The 21,585-nt window shown below is 37.0% G+C and overlaps 1 protein-coding gene and 1 long non-coding RNA gene across 9 annotated transcripts in view; both read right to left on the bottom strand.

Moving 5' to 3' along the window:
* zfpm2a (zinc finger protein, FOG family member 2a) overlaps positions 1–279 on the bottom strand; it is a 162,212-nt gene extending 161,933 nt beyond the window's left edge. For both annotated transcript variants that reach the window (XM_057339670.1, XM_057339672.1), the window contains exon 1: positions 11–279. In XM_057339670.1, coding sequence (XP_057195653.1) covers positions 11–50 — 40 coding nt within the window. In that variant the 5' untranslated portion in view covers positions 51–279. The remainder of the gene's footprint in view (positions 1–10) is intronic.
* A 4,091-nt stretch (positions 280–4,370) lies between these two features.
* The window catches only part of LOC130557796 (uncharacterized), a 39,689-nt gene continuing 22,474 nt past the window's right edge, over positions 4,371–21,585 (bottom strand). For 4 of the 7 annotated variants that reach the window (XR_008963349.1, XR_008963350.1, XR_008963354.1 and 1 more), the window contains 7 exons: positions 10,832–10,920; positions 9,859–9,894; positions 9,670–9,729; positions 9,224–9,449; positions 8,983–9,123; positions 5,453–5,715; positions 4,371–5,019 (listed from right to left, as the gene is read on the bottom strand). This is a non-coding gene — a long non-coding RNA (uncharacterized LOC130557796). Of the gene's footprint in view, positions 5,020–5,452; positions 5,716–8,982; positions 9,124–9,223; positions 9,450–9,669; positions 9,730–9,858; positions 9,895–10,498; positions 10,921–21,585 lie in introns of all 7 variants that reach the window. The other 3 variants (XR_008963351.1, XR_008963353.1, XR_008963355.1) reach the window with 3 other exon arrangements.

Raw genomic sequence — 21,585 nt, 5'->3', positions numbered from 1 at the left:
AGTAACTTACGTTTGATCTGCCGGGGGTTGCTCTGCTTTCTACGGGACATGTTGCCGCGATAATTGATTAATAATTTCTCTTATTTTAGGTTATTATTAGAGGTTATTATGGATCATCCAGGATCCGAACGGGTCGCAGGAGAAATGACGATTATTCACAGGATCTCTCTCTCTCTCTTTCTCTCAGAAGCGCTCCGCTCGCTCAGTGCGTGTGTGTGAGCGCGTTCATGAGCGTGCGTGCGTGCGTGCGTGTGTATGTATGTGTGCGCGGAGCTGCGGTCCGCTCGGACTGACGGTGGATGAAAAGGCGTTTCGCGCTTTTGTTTGAACGTGAAGTTTGATCCCCCGCAGGCGCCGTACGACCACAATCTTGCAGACACGCTCGTTTTAAACTTGACCGTTTGTGCGGTTCATGTTTTAAGAAATGTAATTCGCGTCAAATGTAACTACATTCAGCTTGTTTGTTCAGTTTGAAGGCTTGCATTAGTTTTTGTCTGGTAAAAGTCTTAACGTCATGTTAAAATCATGACAGAATTCGTTTTTTGTGTCTGATATTCTTTGCAGGAGTATCACATGCTTTTTCTTACTTTCTGTGTCTGATTCTGAGTATAATGTCACTGCCTTCCAAGTCCCAAATGGGAGTTTGTAAGATTGTGAGGGAAGTACCATAAACGATTTAAAGTTGTACGAGACGTTTTATTTCTTTTTTTAATACCACAGATAAAATGTGTGTACCTCCTGACAGATGTTACTGAAAGAAGTGTCATGTGTGACCTGTACCTGTAAACAAGTTGAAGAATCGCGCGCGCCCTCTCGTTAATCTGTAACGGTCACTCCTTGTCAATCATTGTGTGAGTTTGCGCAGATGTATCTGGAGGGCGGGGTTTTGAAGAGGCGACGTGTTGCGGAAGTTAACAAAATGGCTAAATATAGCGCCTTTTAAAACAATGTAGTTAAGTAAACAAAACATCACTTTAAATAATGTTTTAGATCTAAGGAGGTGTACGTGTAGCCTACATTGACCTAGCAATAAACTGTAGGTCTATATGGATAAAATAGCTAAGGATATGATCAAAATCGAATATTGTCTGTACAGATTTGTATGTAAAACGCCATATTTCTCAAATTCAGGTTATCATTACTAGCATTTAAAAATCTTTGACATTGCACCCACAATGAGCACAATGCATAAATAGGTTAGGCTATATAAAAAATTATACATATGTATATTTTCCATATATTCCATAATAGGACTTCAACACATTGATTGATAAGAGCAAGCTACGTCCACAATGATTTTAGTGAAAAATATATTCATATACGTACATGCATATTAAAACTAAATCCTGCAATGTCCACATCACAGTAAATCCCTATTTGACGTATCATTTCTTAAACAGTTTCAGGCCTGGAAATCACCTTCTTCAATTAGCCAGTTGAACTGCCAAGTAAGACAAGCAAGTCGCCTGTGAAATTATCTTGTAACCCAATTCCAGGACTTTGGAACAGAGTCTGAAACTACGGCATCATTTCAAGGGGTTAACTAGTCAACTGAGCTGCACCTTGAGGAAACCTTTATCTGCCTCTGTGCAGTTTGCCTCTCCCTTCACCAGCCATTACATCCTGGCAGAAAGTGTGCTCTTCCCAGCCTCATCTGCTCCAGTGCTGGCGGCCTGTGAGCTTGAGCGATGAAAGGGAAATAACACACGTTGGGATTCTATAGTTCTTCCTAGATGTTTTAGGAAAATCTCTCTGAAGTATTGATCTGTTAGATTAGTTTATTTTCTGAATTCTTTTTTATTTGATAATTGTTTACAATATTGTAACCAATAGTTCTGATTATCGGTCTACTAAATCAAATTCGTTAAAATTCTTTGTACAGTCCCAGTTTGTTGTGCAAAGACCATCTCTGCAGTCCATTATGTCAACTTGTTTCTCAATTTCAAGAGTTTAGTGCAGGAATTTCTGTTTGAGCAAAAAAAAAACTTTAAATGTACTCTTTATTTTATTTTTTTGCATTTTCTCTTGTCGGTGCTAGTGGCAGAAATGAGTTACATTGAGTTTCTCGCTTTAAATAGAGCGACAGAAAGTGTCAGCATTTGTCCAGAAAGCCCTAAAATAAATGCAGACCTCTAAATAAGAATAAAGTGATGTTTTATTAAATATTATAGACATCCTATGAGAATTTACTTAAAATTTTTGTTGAAGGCTTGAATTTCCATGTTAATGCATTACAACTTTGCATTAGTCTTATGCACATTATAGATGCTTCAATAAATAAGATGTTTGTTCATCTATTTTGCTATAGTGTTAGAGGTTAAATTTCAATTTTTATTATGGTCCACACTGACCATTATCTAGTCCTGCAAAGCTAAAAGCCGTGTTCAAGTGTAGGCTACCAAGAGCAAATGCTATTTAAAAGAAAAGAGTGTTAACACCAAATATTATTTGATTTAGTCAATAAAGGATAATTTATTCGAGGCATCTTTCAGATCTCTCTCCTCCTTTATACAAAAATCTCATTAGATTATTACATTGATTGATACTTTCTACTGACAAATATGAATGTATTTAATATTGTATATATTTTGAAATATTACAAATACATATTTTCAATTCATTCACAGCTGTGTATATTCTATTGTGTGCAAATGTTTTTCAAAGTGTTCAATTTGAAGGCCACAGGTGTCATGGTCTGTTGTTGTGTGTAATTCTGGAAAGGATTGACTCTGAATTCTCTGACCCTCTTTGAGCTCTCGTGGCAGGTCATCAGCAGCATGTGTGGTTTGTATTAACAGGCACCTCCAAATTAATTAAGTGACCCCGGGCGAGTGCAGTGCCACCCTGTCCTTTCTGTGTTCTCTTTTCGCATTGTTCAAGGCAGGATTATATCTGAAAACATGTTTCATTTCTCTGAAATTTCAGCCCCACATATGCAGGGAATTACCGGCTGTTTTAACTAATCAATAATTGAATCAAAGTGTTGTGCTGCAGGTGATGTCATGGTAGGAGGAAATCATAAAATGCAGCTTTTCCTTCATTTAACCTTTTTTAAAACCTTTAACTTTATTTTGTTTCGGGGTAGATTGAATGAATTCGGGCACACCAGGTTAGATAATAAATGTGACTTTAAGACATTGTGTAATAGTTTGCTGCACAATAATAATAATAATTGCTAAGGTGTTGTTCATCCCTGAATGTGAGGCTCACCGCTGCATGCATGCATACAAAAATATAAAAGAGTATTTGGCAACAGTTCATTGCTGCCCGTGGTTAGGCTTGTCGTGATAAATAAAGCACCTTTTGTATTTCTACTGTTTCCATGATTAATGTCACAATATTGGACAATATATAAAAAGATGGAAATTGTTTGTTTTCGTTGATCACAGTATTAAGTAAACCTATGTTCGTCCTTATTTCTTTATCTAATTAAAATATAAACATGCTTTTTCACAGTGTTAAAAGAAAACCACTGGTTGGTTATTTGTAATATCTCAAAAAACTCACAAAAAGCACTTCACTGGATCATCATCCAGGAAGTGACATCATTTTGGTGACAAAATCATTGCGAGTCTGACTGTAAACAATGGATTTCATTTTATTAATTAAGTGACACATTAAGTGGTTTGTTTCACTCAAAAACACAACATATTTAATAATAAAAAAATGAAAAAAAAACAGAATGACATAACTGAAATTGGTATATAATAAAAATACTTTAGGTTGACAGCCCATTGACACCCTTCGGAAAGCTGTTAATCTTTCACTAAGCAACATGTACGGTAACAATAGCTCTGCAGTTTCATGCTGAGAGACATTCAGTTCATTTGCTTTATGAAATAATTAAGATTAAAAAGTTTGTTTGAGCTTGACCAGAACATATCACTTAAAGTCTGGTATTTAACTTTTTACAGAAAACCTATAGAACACAATCTCTTTCTTTTTTTACAGCATAACAGATAGGACCTTCACATCTTTTTCGCTATCATGACATGTACCATTTACAAAAGCAATATTGTATATTAATCATTGGCCAGCCTGCTGCTTAGAAAACTGTACCATCCGTAAAAAATGAACGATCAAATCCATCTTTTTTCCCTCTCATTCAATCCAAACAAATTTTCAAGTTCTGCATTTAACATTTTGCATGCCAAACCATTCCAAAAACAGGCGTATATTACGGTTTCAGAGAGTCCAGTTAAATTATAAAACCCAGATTAATTTCACACTATGGCTTGATCCCTCGGGACCTCCGCATGCGCTGGATCTCATTCACGTTGCCACGGCGCCTCGTGTCGGTCATGCGATTTGACTGACAGGTACAAATCTGTGTGAGGTGGAGGGCGCCTCCATCACGGGCTGCAGCAGATGGTTGAAATAATTAACATGATGCTGTTCTCATCGCGGGGGAAATCAGTGGCATAGAGATCACGCGCTGCTACTTTAACTCGCGTAGAGCGAAGGGTTTAACGCTAACGTGAAATGAAGGGATTTATAAGACATATGGGGCGGTTCTGTGATGAAATGCACAGTCATGAACTTACAGTAATAAAAGTTTTTATTAAAAAATATTTTGTCAGGCATACAAATATACAAATGAACATTATTTATAATAATAAAGAGAGACCTATTTAATGTGAATAAACAGTTGTAGACTCGACTACAAAGGTATACATTACCAACAAAGTGTCTTTTATGGGTCAGGTCAAGCAGAAATAGAGAACAACTGCACACTTTGCATTGTACAGTTGCAAAATAACCGCAAACAAAGTGTGTGTGCAGCTAAATATATCTGTGTCTGCCTGCAGCACATTTAAATATGATTTACTGCCTTCTGAAGTTTTGCATCAGCATCAACGGCAGCTCTTGAAGATGCAAGACTGCTTTTCTACCGTATGATGCCACACCAACTGGCATTATGGGACTGGCTGGCATCCAGAGGAGGTGACGAGTGTGTGTGTGGGTGCTGTTAGACAGCTGGAGAAGTGGACAGCATGAAGGCCAGGCATTCATGCCCATCTGCTTGAAAAGAGATGGAAGGTCTTGTGTTGATAATGATCACATTAATAAAGGCCAAAAGATGCAGAGTTTAACATTACTACAAAATGACTTTTGCAAAAAAATGTGCTTCATGTAAATGAATTGCTTTCATTCAAGGAAAAAGTTCTTTGATATGATGACTGATGCAACTTGATTGCATCAATGGGCAGAAATACTGTCTCACGGTAACAACTGTGCATTTTTACTGTTGGCTAACGTATCTTCAGCAAAACGTTTAACTTAGAACCAAAATAAAACTTAAAATCTGACAATTATGACATATCAATCCACAAATTTTCTGCCTGCTAATGTCAACATTGTGAGATTATTTTGTCATTAGTGGTTCTTTTACTGTATGTGTGTGTGTGGCATCGTATAGGGATGCTGGATAAATCTCAGGGTGTATACCTACAGCATCATCAGCGTGCCATATTCCCGCCGGTCATGGCAAAGCGCCCTCCCTCCAGCAGCCGCAGAGCGCCAACAGATGTCTGCGAGCGTGCCCGCTTCTCCACCCTGCCTGCCAACCCTGCGTTCAGCGCCAGCCCTCTGCCCAGCAACACACTTCTTCACATCTTCTACTCTCGTCTTCTTTTATTTCTCATTTTCTTTGGTTTCTCTGCTCTCTTGTCATTTTTGTCTCTCCATTTTGAAGCTCGTCTTGTGTTTTGTTTTCTGGAAGTTCAAAACAAATAGAAATGTCACACAGATGACAGAAAAAAAACGGCTAGGGATTAATAAAAGAAGATGACTTACATAAAATAAATAATTATAAAGTATTGTATTGAAACATGTTTTGCTTTTGTGAGAGATTTGAGATTAAGAAAAGCCTGTTTATTGTTTGTAATGAAATTGAATCTAAAATCTCTTTTTTGGATTTGTCTTTTGTACCTTTTTAATGTTGACATTGGAGATTAACATATATCTGTTGCTTTTAACAGATTGATTGGGGATTGAGATGTGCATGTAGGTGTTTGTAGTTAGTTATATATAATTAGATATCATATTTTAATAAAAATGAAAATGCGTGATGTAATTCTGGCGTTTCAATTGATCCTCTTTTCAAAAATAACTTCACATAATCAAAATGATCACATACAGTATACAAAGCAGGAGTTTGGATCATTTCATAACTAGAAAATAAAATAAATCTACACGTCTTGTTTATGGCAAACCCATTATTGTTCAGATTTGCACAAGTATTATTTGTAAACAATTGCTTATAAAAATATAAAAAATTATGACTTTTTGCCATTATTTGTATTCTAATAACCCCTCCACAGACACTATAAAAAGTGCAAATGTTTAATTGTAGGATCTATTTCTACCAGCTGTGACCCATAAACACCTTTTTTCTTGCAACCCCTGATGTTATCAGTTAATTCAGTCATGGTAAATTGTTTCACGAAAAAAAATTTGATGTTACCACATGAAGCACATGTAGGGTTTATTGGACAAAATGCTGTATGTTTTACAATGCAATTTTAAAGACAATAGTGAAATACCTGTGAAAACATTATACAGTCAGTGAAAACACTTGATACCTTTATAGAGACAATTTTTTTAGTTACATAACTGACAGTTTTTGGTGAAGAACAGTTAGAAGATTATTCTGTGCTTTTACTTCGTGATTTATGATCCTCATTTTCATCACAAATCGAGTACAACACTTCCTTAACCTAACGGATCTGTACAAACATAAATATGTTTTACACCGACACAAAATATACAAAAACATTGGCTTAGTCAAGACAATCCCAAATGCATCCTCAAAAAAGATTCTTTTTCATCCCGAGCATCAGTGAGCGTTTCAGGTTCAGTATTTATTTTTAATAGCAGATGGCTGGTCTTTTGGAACATCTTTACATAATCCACGCCAATGCATTTTCATATGCCTCCATTGATTTTAGCTTTGTGCATCTAGTACATATTACAGCCCACAGCAAATCATCAACATGCAATGAATTATGATCAATCTTTATATTTATCCGCATCATCTCCACTCCTTTCTGTTTTGGTCTGCAAGTATGTTCTTCAGTGGCTATCAGTCACAAACAGCACATGACTGCTGAATGCACAGCGGACGAGCATTATGCCGTGACAGAATAATTGTACTGAAATAGAGCCGCGCAAAATTTCTGCCGTGCCTTCATTAAACGCTGCCAAGGGAGGAAAATGTACAGAATATCGAGTTGATTCATCTCTAATTATTAGATTACAAACGGCCGGGCACGGTCCACGACAGTTGCGGTTCATTACACGCTTAGAGCGAGCAGTTGTGCCCATGACAGATGTAACAATAACGCTATAATATCACATTTCTGAGCCGGGCTGCCAGTTAATCACGGACTCTTATTCTAATGCTGCTCTCTGTAAAATATACAGCTAATATTTTTTCCTCTCCATTTTGGACGAAACCATCTGTCTAAACGCTTGAATCTAGTCTACGTCAAATGATCCTGTATGCGAAGCCCTCGACTGCACAGAGCTAGGAAAAGCATCAGTATATATTGACAGAGACAGTTCAGAGAAGTGAATCTACATTCGGCTGCTTTCATGCAAATCGCACCGCCTTCCTTAATGGTGAACCCTTCGATGAAAAACTGATAAAAATATTAAATATTCAGGCATCCCTTTCAGCCAGTATCAAAAGGTTCCAGATGTGGCGGCTGGAGTTGTTATCGGACGGCCAAACGACAGGCATTGAAAGGCATTCCTCTGAATTTCAGAGCATATAAAAGTGTTTTATACGATGCAAATGAATGGTAATTTTTGACTACGGAGAAGACGGGGGAAAAGGATGCCAATAAAACCCTATCATTTGGGACTAAAACTCCACAAACGGGGAGACACTTTGGATTCGCCGTGCCTGTCTGCCCGCGTTAGATGCCCGAGATTGCCGCGAAATTAATCCATTTAACAATCTGTGGCTTAAAATTTAAGGATTCCGTTTTTGCCGAATATCAATAGGTTCCAATTGAAGGGAGAATTCTTTTGCAATTCAGGCATGTGCGGGCGATAACGGAGCAGTTGGCATGGAAGGCAGGCAGAGATGGATTAATTATGCAGGGAACATGGAAATTCTGCTTATCAACGCTTAGCAAAGGAGCCCGGCTCACATAATCAGAAAAAGCAGGATGAAAAAATATAACAATGCGGTGGAACCTTCCAGCTCATCATCTTACAAGTTAGATTCTTTCTGTAATTAAAAACTAACATACAATTATATTCCTATCTCATAGGCAGACTACGAGTGGTTACGTGGTAAATATCAGCGAGGGGGTTTAAGGGCCGAGGTGCAGGGGGGTAAGAACAGCCGGACGCCGGGCTCACGGGACAGGCGGAAGTACTTGGACAGGAAAACATTTTGAATTGTCATTCGAAAGCCGGAAGTGTTCAATTATCGTTGGAAACTTGGAAGGAAACGTCAATGGATATTCTGTGTAAATCCCAGCAGACATGTGTGATTCCCGCGCATGGACCTTTGGCTGTGCTTTTGCTAAAGAGATAGGGCAAATAATACAGAATGATGGGTCATCCCCTCTTTCGCATTAAGACAAACCGGGTTTTTGCAGCAAAGCTCTTTGTTCGTGATACCGTTTGGTGTTTCTGGGAACAGGTCGTGAAGCTTAATCCAAAACAGACCGTGATGTCTCCCGTTCCGCTGAAGACACCTTTATTTCCATCTTTATCTGAATTTTTGTTTGAGCTGAAATGGCTGAAAATGACAAAACAGTACAAAAGGAAGGATGGTGGAAGTTCAGTCATCGAGAAACTTGGTGACTGTCCTTTATACCAAACGCAAGCGGGTTTGAAATAAAACGGGTGTTTTATGTATCTAAAAGCTTCCGCTGAATTTTACCGAATAGAATAATAATCTTAAAACATTCCCAGAATGCCCAATTGAATTAAATTGAATATCACGTATATGCGCGTTCAAACCTGAAACACGGCCCCTCCCCTTTCTCCTTATATGGCGTATCGACTAAATCTCCTCCGTTCATTTGTAAGATCCCTGCAGCTTTGAGGGATGAACCCCACCTGTTGCCCAAGCCTCGATTTGGTCGTTTGATCAGGATGCTCCTGACAAAGAGGAGAAGTGGAAGGAGAAAATAAAAGAGAGAGAGAGAGAGGATGAGATTGTTATCGCAAACTCTCCACTGGACAATGAGTTTTCTCTCACCATTCAAATCTATCGGCGGATGCTCGAGCGATTCATTTCAGCCGATCCCATAGGGTGACAATAGAGCGGAGAAATGAGTGATGCTATCTCCCCTCTGATGTCATTTCCCTGATCCGCCTCATCCTCCGGGCCTGTGTACCTCCATTAATTAGAAAGCCCAGGGATTTCCACTCATCAGCTCATGGCTTTCTGCTCTGCTATCTCAAGTTCAACTGCTTAGGAAATTCTGAAGATAAACAAGAGAATGTCAGGCTTTGGCATGGACGCAGCATTTAGACATTTCAAAATGTAATTATTAAAGTGTGATTAAATGAAAAAATAATGATTCCTCTTGAATGGAGAGGTTTCATGGTTCAATTAGAAAGCAGCGGAATGGCACAAAGATTTGATTATAAAACAGATAGTTACAGTCCTTCATTATGACACGTAAAAGATTATAGATTTACAAGACGCAGCTTCCAGTAGAAAGAGTCCATCATCAATGGTCAAAGATCTTCCATAGAAACCTGGAAAAGTTTTTTTTAAATTACAGCTTTAGTAGAGATGAGCAGAAATGAAAAACATTAACACATGTAATGTGATGTGGTTTAAACATTAACATAAAACTAACATTTTATAAATAAAATGGTATATACCGTATATATTTGATCCCAAGGTGTATGCTTAAACGTCTGAAATTACATTTGTAGACAACCATATTTTCATTAAAACACAAAACATTTATGTTTAAAAACATTTGGACCAAATAATGAAAAAAAAGAGCTCCAGGGAGAGTATTTTTAAATATATATCGCTGCTAACCTTCTGAAACCATGTATCCATATTTCGTGATTTTTATTTTTTTTGCCATAAATCATTATTATTAGTCACCCTTTATGTTTGTCACTGGGTTTCTCAAATATCTAACCAATATAAAGTATTAAAAGTGCTTGACAACACAGTATTTAATCATTTAAAAACAAAAACGTTTTTTCCATTACCTGAAATTTAGACATACGAGGTTTCAGAAGGACAGTGACGATCAAATTCATATTATATTTCATTTAATATGATCATATCACAGAATGTAAACCGTGTTGTAGAGTATATGCAAACATCAGTTTAATTCAACGAATCTATTAAAAATTTAAATTTATTAAATAAAATACATTCAATTAAAAACATACTTTTACATTTTTATAATTCCTCCTTTTCTTTTAAATGAATAATATTCAAGGTATAGGGCGATGTAAACTTATACATACTTTAATTATATTTATGTGTATTAGTTCTTACAGTTATGTGTGTAAGGGTGACCACACGTGCCATTTTTCCCAGACACGTCCCGGACAGGATTTCGGGGGCGTCCTCCGGAAGTGGCATTTGTCCGCCGCATACGTCATCAAGCTTTATTATTTCAGGTTGTTCTTCAGAAAAGCAACAGTTATAAGAATGACACAATGATTATCCGTCTTAAGAGAAATAAATATTAATTGTATAATGTTTTTAACTGAAATGTGAGAACCTCAATAACATATGCGGTGGACAAATGCGACCTCTGAAGAAGGTGTCCAGAAATAAAGGCACATATGTTCACCCTAGAAATAGTGCATCATGAGCCTAGTTTACCAACATGCTAATGCCAAACTCTATTGAAGGCAACACTCCAGCAACTCCAACACCAAAGCATCATGTGACTTTGGCAGTGGCTATTCAACCTGAAAAAAGAGAAACATGAAAACAAGTTTTCACATAAACCACTCACACACACAGAGAACAAAATTAAGAGAAAAGAAAAAATATTTTTCCTTTCTGCAAAGCCACCAAATGGTGGAGGAGGCGACAGCGTCATTAATTTTTCATTCTAGCAGCAGAGACCAAAAAAGACCAAATATTCCCGCTGTCTGTGTGACTGCGAGGATGCTCAGGGGCAAAGACCTGCAATTAGCAGATATGTGGGTGGGCATCTTCAACTGCATCTGAACATGTTCACACAATGCATGCGGATGGGTTTAGAGCAAGTCCAAGACGTGTCAGTCTCCTGTCTGGAATATGAAGACATTAATGCCGATTAGTCTCTCTAATTAAAGCACGCTCCCTTGACACCGCAGACACATGAACTCGCAGCGTTCGTGTGGGGGTGTGTTCGTATGAAAGACGCGTCAGATCGCAACGCTACATTAAGATGACGCTAGGTTTGAATGCAGAATTTAAACAAAACATTCCAGAGGACATTAACTTAATGAAGTTCTCATTTAAATCTCAATTTTGTCTCAAACTTGGTTTCTTGTAATATCATAATAAATAGTCACTTCATTCAAGAATGAAATTTGGGCATTGCTGCTTCATGAATTTAAACACAACATCCCAAAGGACATGAAGTTAATGAAGATGCCATTTACATCTCATCTTTGTCTCAGATGTTTCTCATATCATAAAAAATAGAAATAGCCATAGCATTTGATTCAGAAAATTGGTGTGTTTCATGAATTTAAACACATCTAAAAGTAAATGATGTTCTCATTTCTCAATGTTGTCTCACGTGTTTCTCAAAATCAAAATACAGTAAATAGAAATAGTCACTGCATTTGAGTATAAAAACTGATTTGTGAATTTAAACAAAACATTCCAGAGGACGAGAAGCTAATGAAGATCTCATTTAGGTCTCAACTTTGTCTCACACGATCCTCATAAAATAAAATAAAATAAAGTCACCAATTTTGTGGGTAACTGCTTTATAAATTTAATCACAACAGTCCAGACAGAGGACAAGAAAATTATGTTCTCATTTAGGTCTCAATGATGTCTCAGGTGTTTCTCAAAATCATAATACAAATAGTCACTGCATTTGAGTATATAAACGGGGCATGACTGATTTGTGAATATAAACAAAAATTCCAGAGGACATGTAGCTAATGAAGATCTCATTTAGGTCTCAACTTTGTCTCACATGATGAAGTCATTTGTCTTTGTTGACTTTAACATGTGGGAGAAACATTTGAGACCCCACAGAGATCTCATTTGTGATTTTATTTTCCTTCTGGACACATTTAAGGACAAATTGCTCTCAGACACAACGACCCAACTTGTGTTGCTGTATGTCTAAACTCATTCCAGTGTCACAGAATGGATCACACAGGGTCATTTAACCTAAAATGGAGGTTCTAATAAGACACTAATCGGATGGTGAGGCCTGCTCTCCTCCCCCTCCCGCTCAGAGACATGACCGAGCAGAAAAAGGAGACGCTTCATCTATGAGATTAGCTCTGGCAGGCCGGCCGCTGGACATGGACTCCTGGACGGACTGAGTTTGGGGTATTGAGATCCACTCGCAGATGACAGATGAAATCTGTCTGCACTGGATGAACGTGTAGCTGCAGGTGATACATGATCACAGATTAAAGGAGGTGAGGTAGACTGAGGAAGAGAACACGAGGACCCTGATCTCTGATCGCTGATGTCACTGCCGCAGGTGGCTCGCTAACCTTGCCCCCACCCAAACCCCAAACAGCCAATCGCATGCCTCCACCCCGTCACACCGTGCACACTGCGAGTGTGCTGTGAAGCCTTATCTCATTCCTATCTGTGCGGTCTCAGGTACGATTATCCTGGACTGTGGAGAACAACAGGTCTCTTTAAGCAAATAAACCTTATTCTACAAAGACCAACAAAAAAAGAAAACATTGAGGCATTATAAAAAAAATAGTATTTTAATCCCAAAAACACATATGTATTTATATAAATGGTTTTTTAATATTAATACTATTAATTCACATTTCAATCATTATCAATATTATTATTTAAATATTCATTTTAATATGTGTTAATATATCTATTTTCAAAAAAATAATTTAAATAGTAAAACATTTCAAATATTTTTTTACATTCTTTTTTAAAATATAATTTATTTTTATATTCATTTTTACTCTACACAGATTGTAGATGTTTTGAGTGACACTGTGCATTTGGCTAAGGGGAAGGCTCATAATGTAAAAAATATTTGAATAAAAATAAGTTCATCTTAAAATAGGCACCATTTCATTTTTAAATACATATATTTTTCTAATTTTGGGGTGGACATTTCTGTAAGATTCCCCCTGAATTCATGTTAACCTTCTAATCTTTTAACTATTAAACATATGCATTATGTATTATTCATAACCACAGACACCAATACATAAGATGTCACAATATGTTACAAAGGTATGTTTTTTCATCCTAAACACTTAAGAGTTTTGGTCCGTTTAGTCATTTCTGTGTTTCTCTGGCTATAAGATGATCAGCCCCGGAGGCCTGTTCCAGTCTAATATAGAGAGCTCTGACTCTCTGCTCTCCATTTATCTTATCACTGGAGGACACCTGTGGAAGAGGTGAACACTGAACAATTATGCGTTTCTGCCAAGGAACTAAAACACTGTGAACTATCATCCATTTACACTTTAAAAGAACCTGCGGAGAAACCAACATCCACCGGCTGCTGCCGACGCAAAGACCACGAGTGCCATCCTGCTTAAGATGACAAATATTTCGTAGAACCTAAATGTTCGATTTTGCAGTTTGGAGAACAAGATCAATGTTTGAGAATGAAGCACAGTGGAGAATGTATAAAAAAGCACAGGTATAAAACACAGTCAATGGCAAAAACAATGACAGTCCAGACAAGCAAACTTCATGTGATGCCTATTGCACAAGTGCACAAATTAAAGGACTGCTACGATGTAAAAGAAAAAAAAGAAAAAAAGAGTTAGTTGTTAGTGCTATCAAATACATAGAAAAATATTCAGTAACAAGCCTTTCTAGCCTGCTTCTTATCGTGGTATCATCTTCTCTAAAGGGATAGTTCACCTTCAAAATGAAAATTCTGTCATGAACACGCCCATTTCAAAACTGTATGACTTTCTTTCTTCTGCAGAACACAAAAGAAGGTATTTTGAAAAATGTTGGTAACAGAAAACCGTTGGTCTCCATTGACTTGCATTGGTTTTGTGTTCATACAATAGAAGTAAAAAGGACCAATGGTTTTTGAGTACCGACATTTTTCAAAATATCTTCTTTTGCAGAAGAAAATAACACAGGTTTAAAAGGCCAACAGGGCGAGTAAATGATGACAGAATTTTAATTTTAGGCAAACTATTCCTTTAAGATGAAAGTGGGCCTATGGAAGTATTTCAATGCCATTAGTCTTTGAAGCAAAAAAGCATGTTGAATAAGCTGTGAATATTTAAAAATGAAACATTTCACGCACAATTTCACCGTTAAAAAGTTCAATAATCAAAATTCGCCTTTTAAATTTAACTTAAAAAATTCAACTTGTTTTAGAATACAACCTTTAATTTTCGACAGACAATTTTCAGTCCATATTATTTCGGTTTAAAAATTCGCTTCCACAAATTCAGTGGTTCAAATTCGACTTGAAATTCAAAGTTTCACATCCGGGAATCCCAGGAGAAGCAATAGAGCGCCGATTCCGCCAATGCATGATCTCTACCTGCTGCCTGACCGCTTCACCAGCAGGTGGTGCAAGTCGCTTCTGACGAAGACCAAAGCAAGAAATGCAGATACTTTTTATATGTTTGCAGCACAGTCCACTCATCTGCTCCATTAAGTGAATTTATGTGATCTCATAGATCTCTTCTTATGCATCATCAACATCAGAAATTTTTAGGTTTCCTGCTCTGGCTCGAAGGAATTAAGTTATTTTTTACTTCAGCACATCTTGTTCACATAAATACTATGCATCATCAGCATTTACAGGACATGTATTGTGTTTGAAGCGGTCAAATAACTGAGATCTCAACTAGGAGCTTATTGACAAATGCTCTGATTTTAACGCGTACTCTCCCATGTGCTTCTGTTTATATGACGTAGCTGCAATCTCAATAAACATTCTTTTTATTTTCCTCGCATGATCTTGTTTTAATTTGAGACTCTCAGAAAATGCTGGATGTTGTGGAATTGTGGAAACGTTCGTTTGTTAATACGAGACAGAAAAACTGATATTTTAGCCAAGCGAACTTCTTGAGCAGGCCAGATAAAATAGACCAGATAAAAATAGTCAGCACTTTCTTTAGAACCCGACTAGACCCGAAACGTCTTGTGCAGCCTGCATCCAAGCAAGATACCTCACGGCGTTATGGATCTATACGCGCAAAGATAAAATCTTTTGTTGCATGCTGTGTGCGTTTCCTACATAATGTGCCACACACGAACATGCGAGTATGACTACACGCTAATTGCTTGAGTTGCTGTCTGTTCATTAAATGCTAAAATGTCAATCACTCACGGTATATTAACCTAAGTATGTCTTGTAAAGTTTGGCGTAACAAATATTTGTTGTTTACCTAACCATAAAATGTATTTAATTTGTGTCTTTCGGGGCGACTGGTAAAAGCACATTCATTATTACCAGAGACCCGATGCCATATCGGACACGACCTGTGCCCAAGGCATATTTTGTCAACGTTTTAGACCCGAAGCCGCTGGGACACATGAGGACCTCTCTAACATACACCTCAATGCAAGTCAGTTTGCATGGCCGAGCAGTGTAAAATATATTTAATTACTGGTCAGAAAACAATATGAGTGCTCCATGGCAATATACACAACTATCTGTAGATGTTGCTGTTTGGCGCATTGTATTTCGTATACTTTTATATTAGGCTATAGTCTTTCTTTTTAATTAGCTTACCCAATACTATAACATATCAAAACGAAATTACGATTTGGTATAATAATTTTGAATCTATATGCTCACATAATAAGTCAACATATTGTTAAATTTATGCATTTTAAATGACAGAAATACACTGAAACCACGTTGGAGAAAGCACGTAATGTACGTGTCTCATGTGTACAGTTCAGTTAAATTATCAAATTTACCCTCTCTAAACTTACGCTAAACATTTAGCTGAATATCCACAACATGTATGGAGCATGGTGGAACAAAAACGTTATAAGCTTGGAAGATTTGCTAAGTGCCTTTAGCCTACTCTGTCCCTGTAGCGTCCACGGACCACGCCATCACGGCCGGTGTACCATGCTAAAACGCTTAATGTTGCTTAATCTTCAGACCAGATGATTAGTATAGCCTACACCTTTTTAATAACCGTAGGCTACAGAAATGCGGAAGAGCCCTAAATATGTATTCAAAAAGCACAAAATGACACAATAAGAATTTTAGCATGTCCCGCCGTATTTCTCACATAATACCAGAACTAGGTATAGGTGTCTTTATTGTTGCAGTATTTCAGTTTGTTTTTTCATTCATTCGTTCATAGGTTATAATTGGCTTTATTTTGTTTGCGTTCTGAGATTTCAGATGAAAAGTATAGGCATAATTTTTCCATTGATATTTCTCTTTTAAGTGGTGTAGTTATTTGTTTGTTTAAGTTACATTTATATCCTACATTTACTAAATATTTTACAATTACGTTTTTAAGAAAAGACTGTTATTTATATTGTAGATTATTTTACGTTCTGATGAAAAATTGTTCATGGCTTGTTCTTACATCTGTTTTCACTACTATTTCAGTTAGCCTACTATTGTCTGTTATATGTATAATGTATAATTATTGCTATTTTTATAATTATTGCTATTTTTCCTATTTAGTTTTAAACCGAAATAAAATGTTTTATTTGAATTGAAATGTTAAGTTTATTGTGATGGTGTTATGTAACTAATGTAATGATTTAAAATCTTGTTGTCTTGTTTTCTGGCACATTTAATCAGATACCATTGCATGTGTCATTCAAATAGCTTCATGCAATTAGCTTATTTTATTCAAACACAGTATGATTCAGTAATTCACTGTAACACAATTTTCTCATCCTCGAAACTCAAACCATTATTTGATGACTTAAGATCGTGCTTATCAAAAGCACGATTTTATGTTTGTATTTGGCGATTTACAGAAATTATTTTTTGCGTGCATATGATACGCATGTGTTTTGCGTGCACTTTTTATGTACATACCGACTTAACCCACACCATCTTAACCAAGGGGGTAATCATATGCACGTAAAAAGTAATTAATGCGTATAAATAGCAAGCCAAATACAAACATAAACTCTTACTATAGATAGGCAGTACTAGTAGATCTGGTAGGATATTTAAATAATTAAATTAATATTATAAATGTATGAATAGTCCACTGATTCCAGGCCACCTGGAATTGTCCCCGTGCTCCATGTCCGTTCCAGGGCTGATAGTGGTGAGCTAAGCTGCCAGTACAAGAAACAATCATTTGGAATAATTCTTGATGATGCATAAGAGATCTATGAGATCAAATAAATTCACTTAATGGAGCAGATGAGTGGACTGTGCTGCAAACATATAAAAAGTATCTGCATTTCTTGCTTTGGTCTTCGTCAGAAGCGACTTGCACCACCTGCTGGTGAAGCGGTCAGGCAGCAGGTAGAGATCATGCATTGGCGGAATCGGCGCTCTATTGCTTCTCCTGGGATTCCCGGATGTGAAACTTTGAATTTCAAGTCGAATTTGAACCACTGAATTTGTGGAAGCGAATTTTTAAATCGAAATTATATGGACTGAAAATTGTCGAATATTAAAGCTTGTATTTTATAACAAGTTGAATTTTTTAAATGAAATTTAAAAGGTGAATTTTGATTATTGAATTTTTAAACGGTGAAACTGTGTGTGAAATTTTTACATTTGAAAAAAATCACAGCTTAAATATGCAACCATGTTGAATTGCAGAACCTTAAAATGCGAGCACTGTTAATACAATGCTTTTATTTTCAGTTTCAGTCTTTTTGCTTCAAACACATTTGTCTCTATTTTACTTCCATATGGGCCAATCTTAAACAGAAAAAGCTATAAAGTGAACCAGGCCTCAAATTTCTGGCTGCAGACACTAAGCAACGTGAAAGAGCAACAGAAGGATTTAATTTAAGCCACATTAAAGTCAATTCTGAGAGAAATTCTGGAAAGAAAGATCTAAAATACAGCATTTAGATACTATTAGATTTAGATACTATGACTTCTGTCCTTTTTCTTAAGTTGAAATCCCAAACTAATGCACTATTCACAGGTTCTTTACTCAAATACTCTAGTACTGCTAAATTGATTTATATAATAAAGCATTTAATCAGCTTTACAATTCTACAGAAATCGAATCAGAAAAAAACTGTTGCTGCTAAAAAGAAGGCAAGAGAACTCCGAGCACAAATCCATCAGTCCACCTGCGCCACAGACCCATAATTACCTTCATCTCGATAATGTGCTCAATTCATATCCTGCTCTTGTTATGATTCTGGTTTTCACTTGCTTTTAGACTTCACAACTGCATCTCAAGAGCAAAAAAAATCTAATTGTTCTATAAGTCACAGCTATGATGTCACACATTAAATAAAAGACCATCCCAGCAACACCTTAAACTGTTTCTGGAAAATAATATCTGGACCTAGACAAGACTCAACTGTATAATAAAAGTGTCTTTCACATCATAAAAAATAAGAAATAAAATAAAACACGCAAAGGTGCTCCACTGCAAATACGGCAGACATGTGACCCAAAGCTCAAATCCTATTGGCTACCGTGGTTTTACAGTATAGCCCAATGAACAACAACTTTTTCCTTTAAGGAGAAAGACAACATTAACGTTTCTTTGGCAAACTGATTCCAAAGTGGAACAAGAGTGTAAAACAAGAACTTATTCTGAACGACACGATAAGCGGTTATTAGAAAGCCTGTTTTATTGAGTATTTTTCTTCCTCTGGCGTTCTGTTTGTATTTGTGAGTACACCTGCGTGCGGTCACACTAATGGCCTTTTTAACGCTCGACTCAAACCCATTTAAGCACCAGAGCTTTCACGACTTCCTTCATTTCTGATGTAATTTCCTCTCTATAATTACTCTTTTCGTTCTGCTGTTTATCAGACAATGTACCTCCAATGGAAATATAAGACACTGACTCGCCTTTCACTGGACAAAAACAAAATTTAATTTGATGTGTTTGGCTGTCCGACATCATTGTTGAAGGCATGCAATTAAGACAATATTATCTGTTTTTATTTTAGTCTTGGAACCAGGACATGTGGAAGCTTTATGATAAGCGGTGAAATAAAACTAGCCGCTATCTGTAACGCCGACTTCTGTGGCTTCCAGCGCAATTAACGGTGCATTGGCGGCGTGCAGATTGCCGGACTGCCCCATTAACATGGGATGCAGATGTGATTGCTGGCCAGCCAGGTAAAGAAACATCCGTTTCCTAAATGATGCGGTCCCAGACCCTGAGGGTATTAGATATCATGCTTGTATGTTTCTCTGTGTCGACTGCTTGTCCAGTACGGTCAGAAGCATCAGGCTCATTTTCGTGTTGGCTGTCAAGCGAAGATGCAATACTGCTTGTTTAATAAAAAAGTGCATTTTTCTTAGGACACTGAATGAGCCAAGACTGCTCCTGAGAAAAAAACCCACTGCATTTACTCTAAGAATACAATGTCACTGTCCAAAGAAATTATATTCACAGTGCACTTGTTTTTCGCCAAAAGGATAATTGACCCGGAAATAAATATTCTGCCATCATTTAATCACCTTCATGTAATCTGTAAATGACTCTTTCTTCTGTGAAACACACAAAAAAGATATTATAAGAAATGTCTCCTTGGTTTTATGTCCATACAATGGAAATCAATGGGGGTCAATAGAGGTTGTTTGGTTACCAACATTTTTCAAAATAAAAAAAATATTCTTTTGTGTTCTGCAGAAGAAAGAAAGTCATACAGGTTTGGAATGACACGAGTAAAGGTTAAAAGAATTTTCAATTTTGGGTGAACTATCCCTTTAAATGTATCACAATATATACAACTTTTGTCCCTAAAGAAAAACTATGGACTTCAAAATAAATATATAAAATGTTTACATGCTACTTAAAAAAAGATTTTTGCACAACTTCAGAGATTACTGCATAATTGTTGAATCAATGTTGAGAATAACATTAAATCAATTATCTTTGCCATCCCAAATTTCCCCACTCTTGCTGCTTTTACACATTAAAAACATTCCTGACACCAGCGTTGAATGTAAGAATGTCACATAAACGCTGTCAGATCTGGTTATAAAATCAGCTGATAGCTGCAGAAATACCCTGTGAAAAACATGTTTGTCAGAACTGCATCCTGAATGCATTCTCATTAGAACGATTCGGGCAGCTTCCGCAAATCCCAGACGGCCTCTTTTATTTGTCAGACTCCTACTCAGTTACGATGTTGAGATGCAAATTTGTCTCCCATTAAAATCTGTATGCATGAGTAGAGGAGGTCTCCTGCAAACTTCTAAGCTCACTGTTAACAGGGCTGCGTGATTCTGCTCAAGTATCTTTACTGGAAGGAGAAAGTGATTGTGACTCACAAATTGCCCGTAAAGACAGCAGCATTGCAGTAGGGTTTAAAGCGATGAAACTGGGTGTATATCACAGTATCACTGCCAGGATAAACTCACAATTAACCCTAAAAGAAACAGTTAAGTTAAAATTTAAGTCGGCAAAAGGGACTCACTCCCATGTCACTTTGAACATGTGGCTTTCTTTTGTGGAACACAGAAGACAAAGATGAAGTTTTAAACAATACCTTGAGAAATCCAATACAATAAAAAACCAAACAGGGGCTAAACCTGTTAATCTCCAAAATGACAAAAATGCATCAAGAAAATCATAATATCGCTCCATACGATTCATGATGTATGTCAAGTATTTTGTCACGGAACAGACCGAAATGTATATTATTATTCATTTATATATATTGATTATATTGTTATGTCATTTTTACAATTAGATAATAGGAATAAAGCATTTTCAGAAGTATACTTATATTCCGATCTATCAAAGATCTGAGGATGCACAAGCCCCCACATCGCACACAAAAAACTTTGACTATTTCGAGCCAGACCAGCTTTTCGCAGACAAGCTATATGTTACACTGTCAGAGATGTGAACGTCCCAGCAAAGGGAAATTAATGGAGTTCAGGTAGCAGAATTTGTTCTTGTGTTCTGTACGCATCTGCGGGTGCCAGAATGCAGGTGGACAGCTGTGGGGGACGGCTGGCCAATCCACAGCCGTCTGCCTCTCTCATGCTTCCCTGCACAGGACTCTCTCACTCTCTCTCTCGCTCTCTCTCTACTGCACAAAGAACACACGCTGTACCTGCAGCTCTTAACATTCATGTGAAGTGCTCTGATTGATTGTGTTGACAGATTCAAGTGTGAATCTGTAACTCCAGATGTTTGGAAACATTGATAATTGCATTTTAGTATTTCAGTGTGATCCTAATGAATTACGGAGGGACACTATGACTAAAATCTTACTGTATATCAATATGAGGAGTGTTAATGGTAGTTTACATCATGATATCATTATTTTTGCTG

Source organism: Triplophysa rosa, linkage group LG8, assembly GCF_024868665.1.
Source record: "Triplophysa rosa linkage group LG8, Trosa_1v2, whole genome shotgun sequence".
Taxonomy (NCBI): domain Eukaryota; kingdom Metazoa; phylum Chordata; class Actinopteri; order Cypriniformes; family Nemacheilidae; genus Triplophysa; species Triplophysa rosa.
This window is presented reverse-complemented; position numbering and strand designations above follow the sequence as displayed.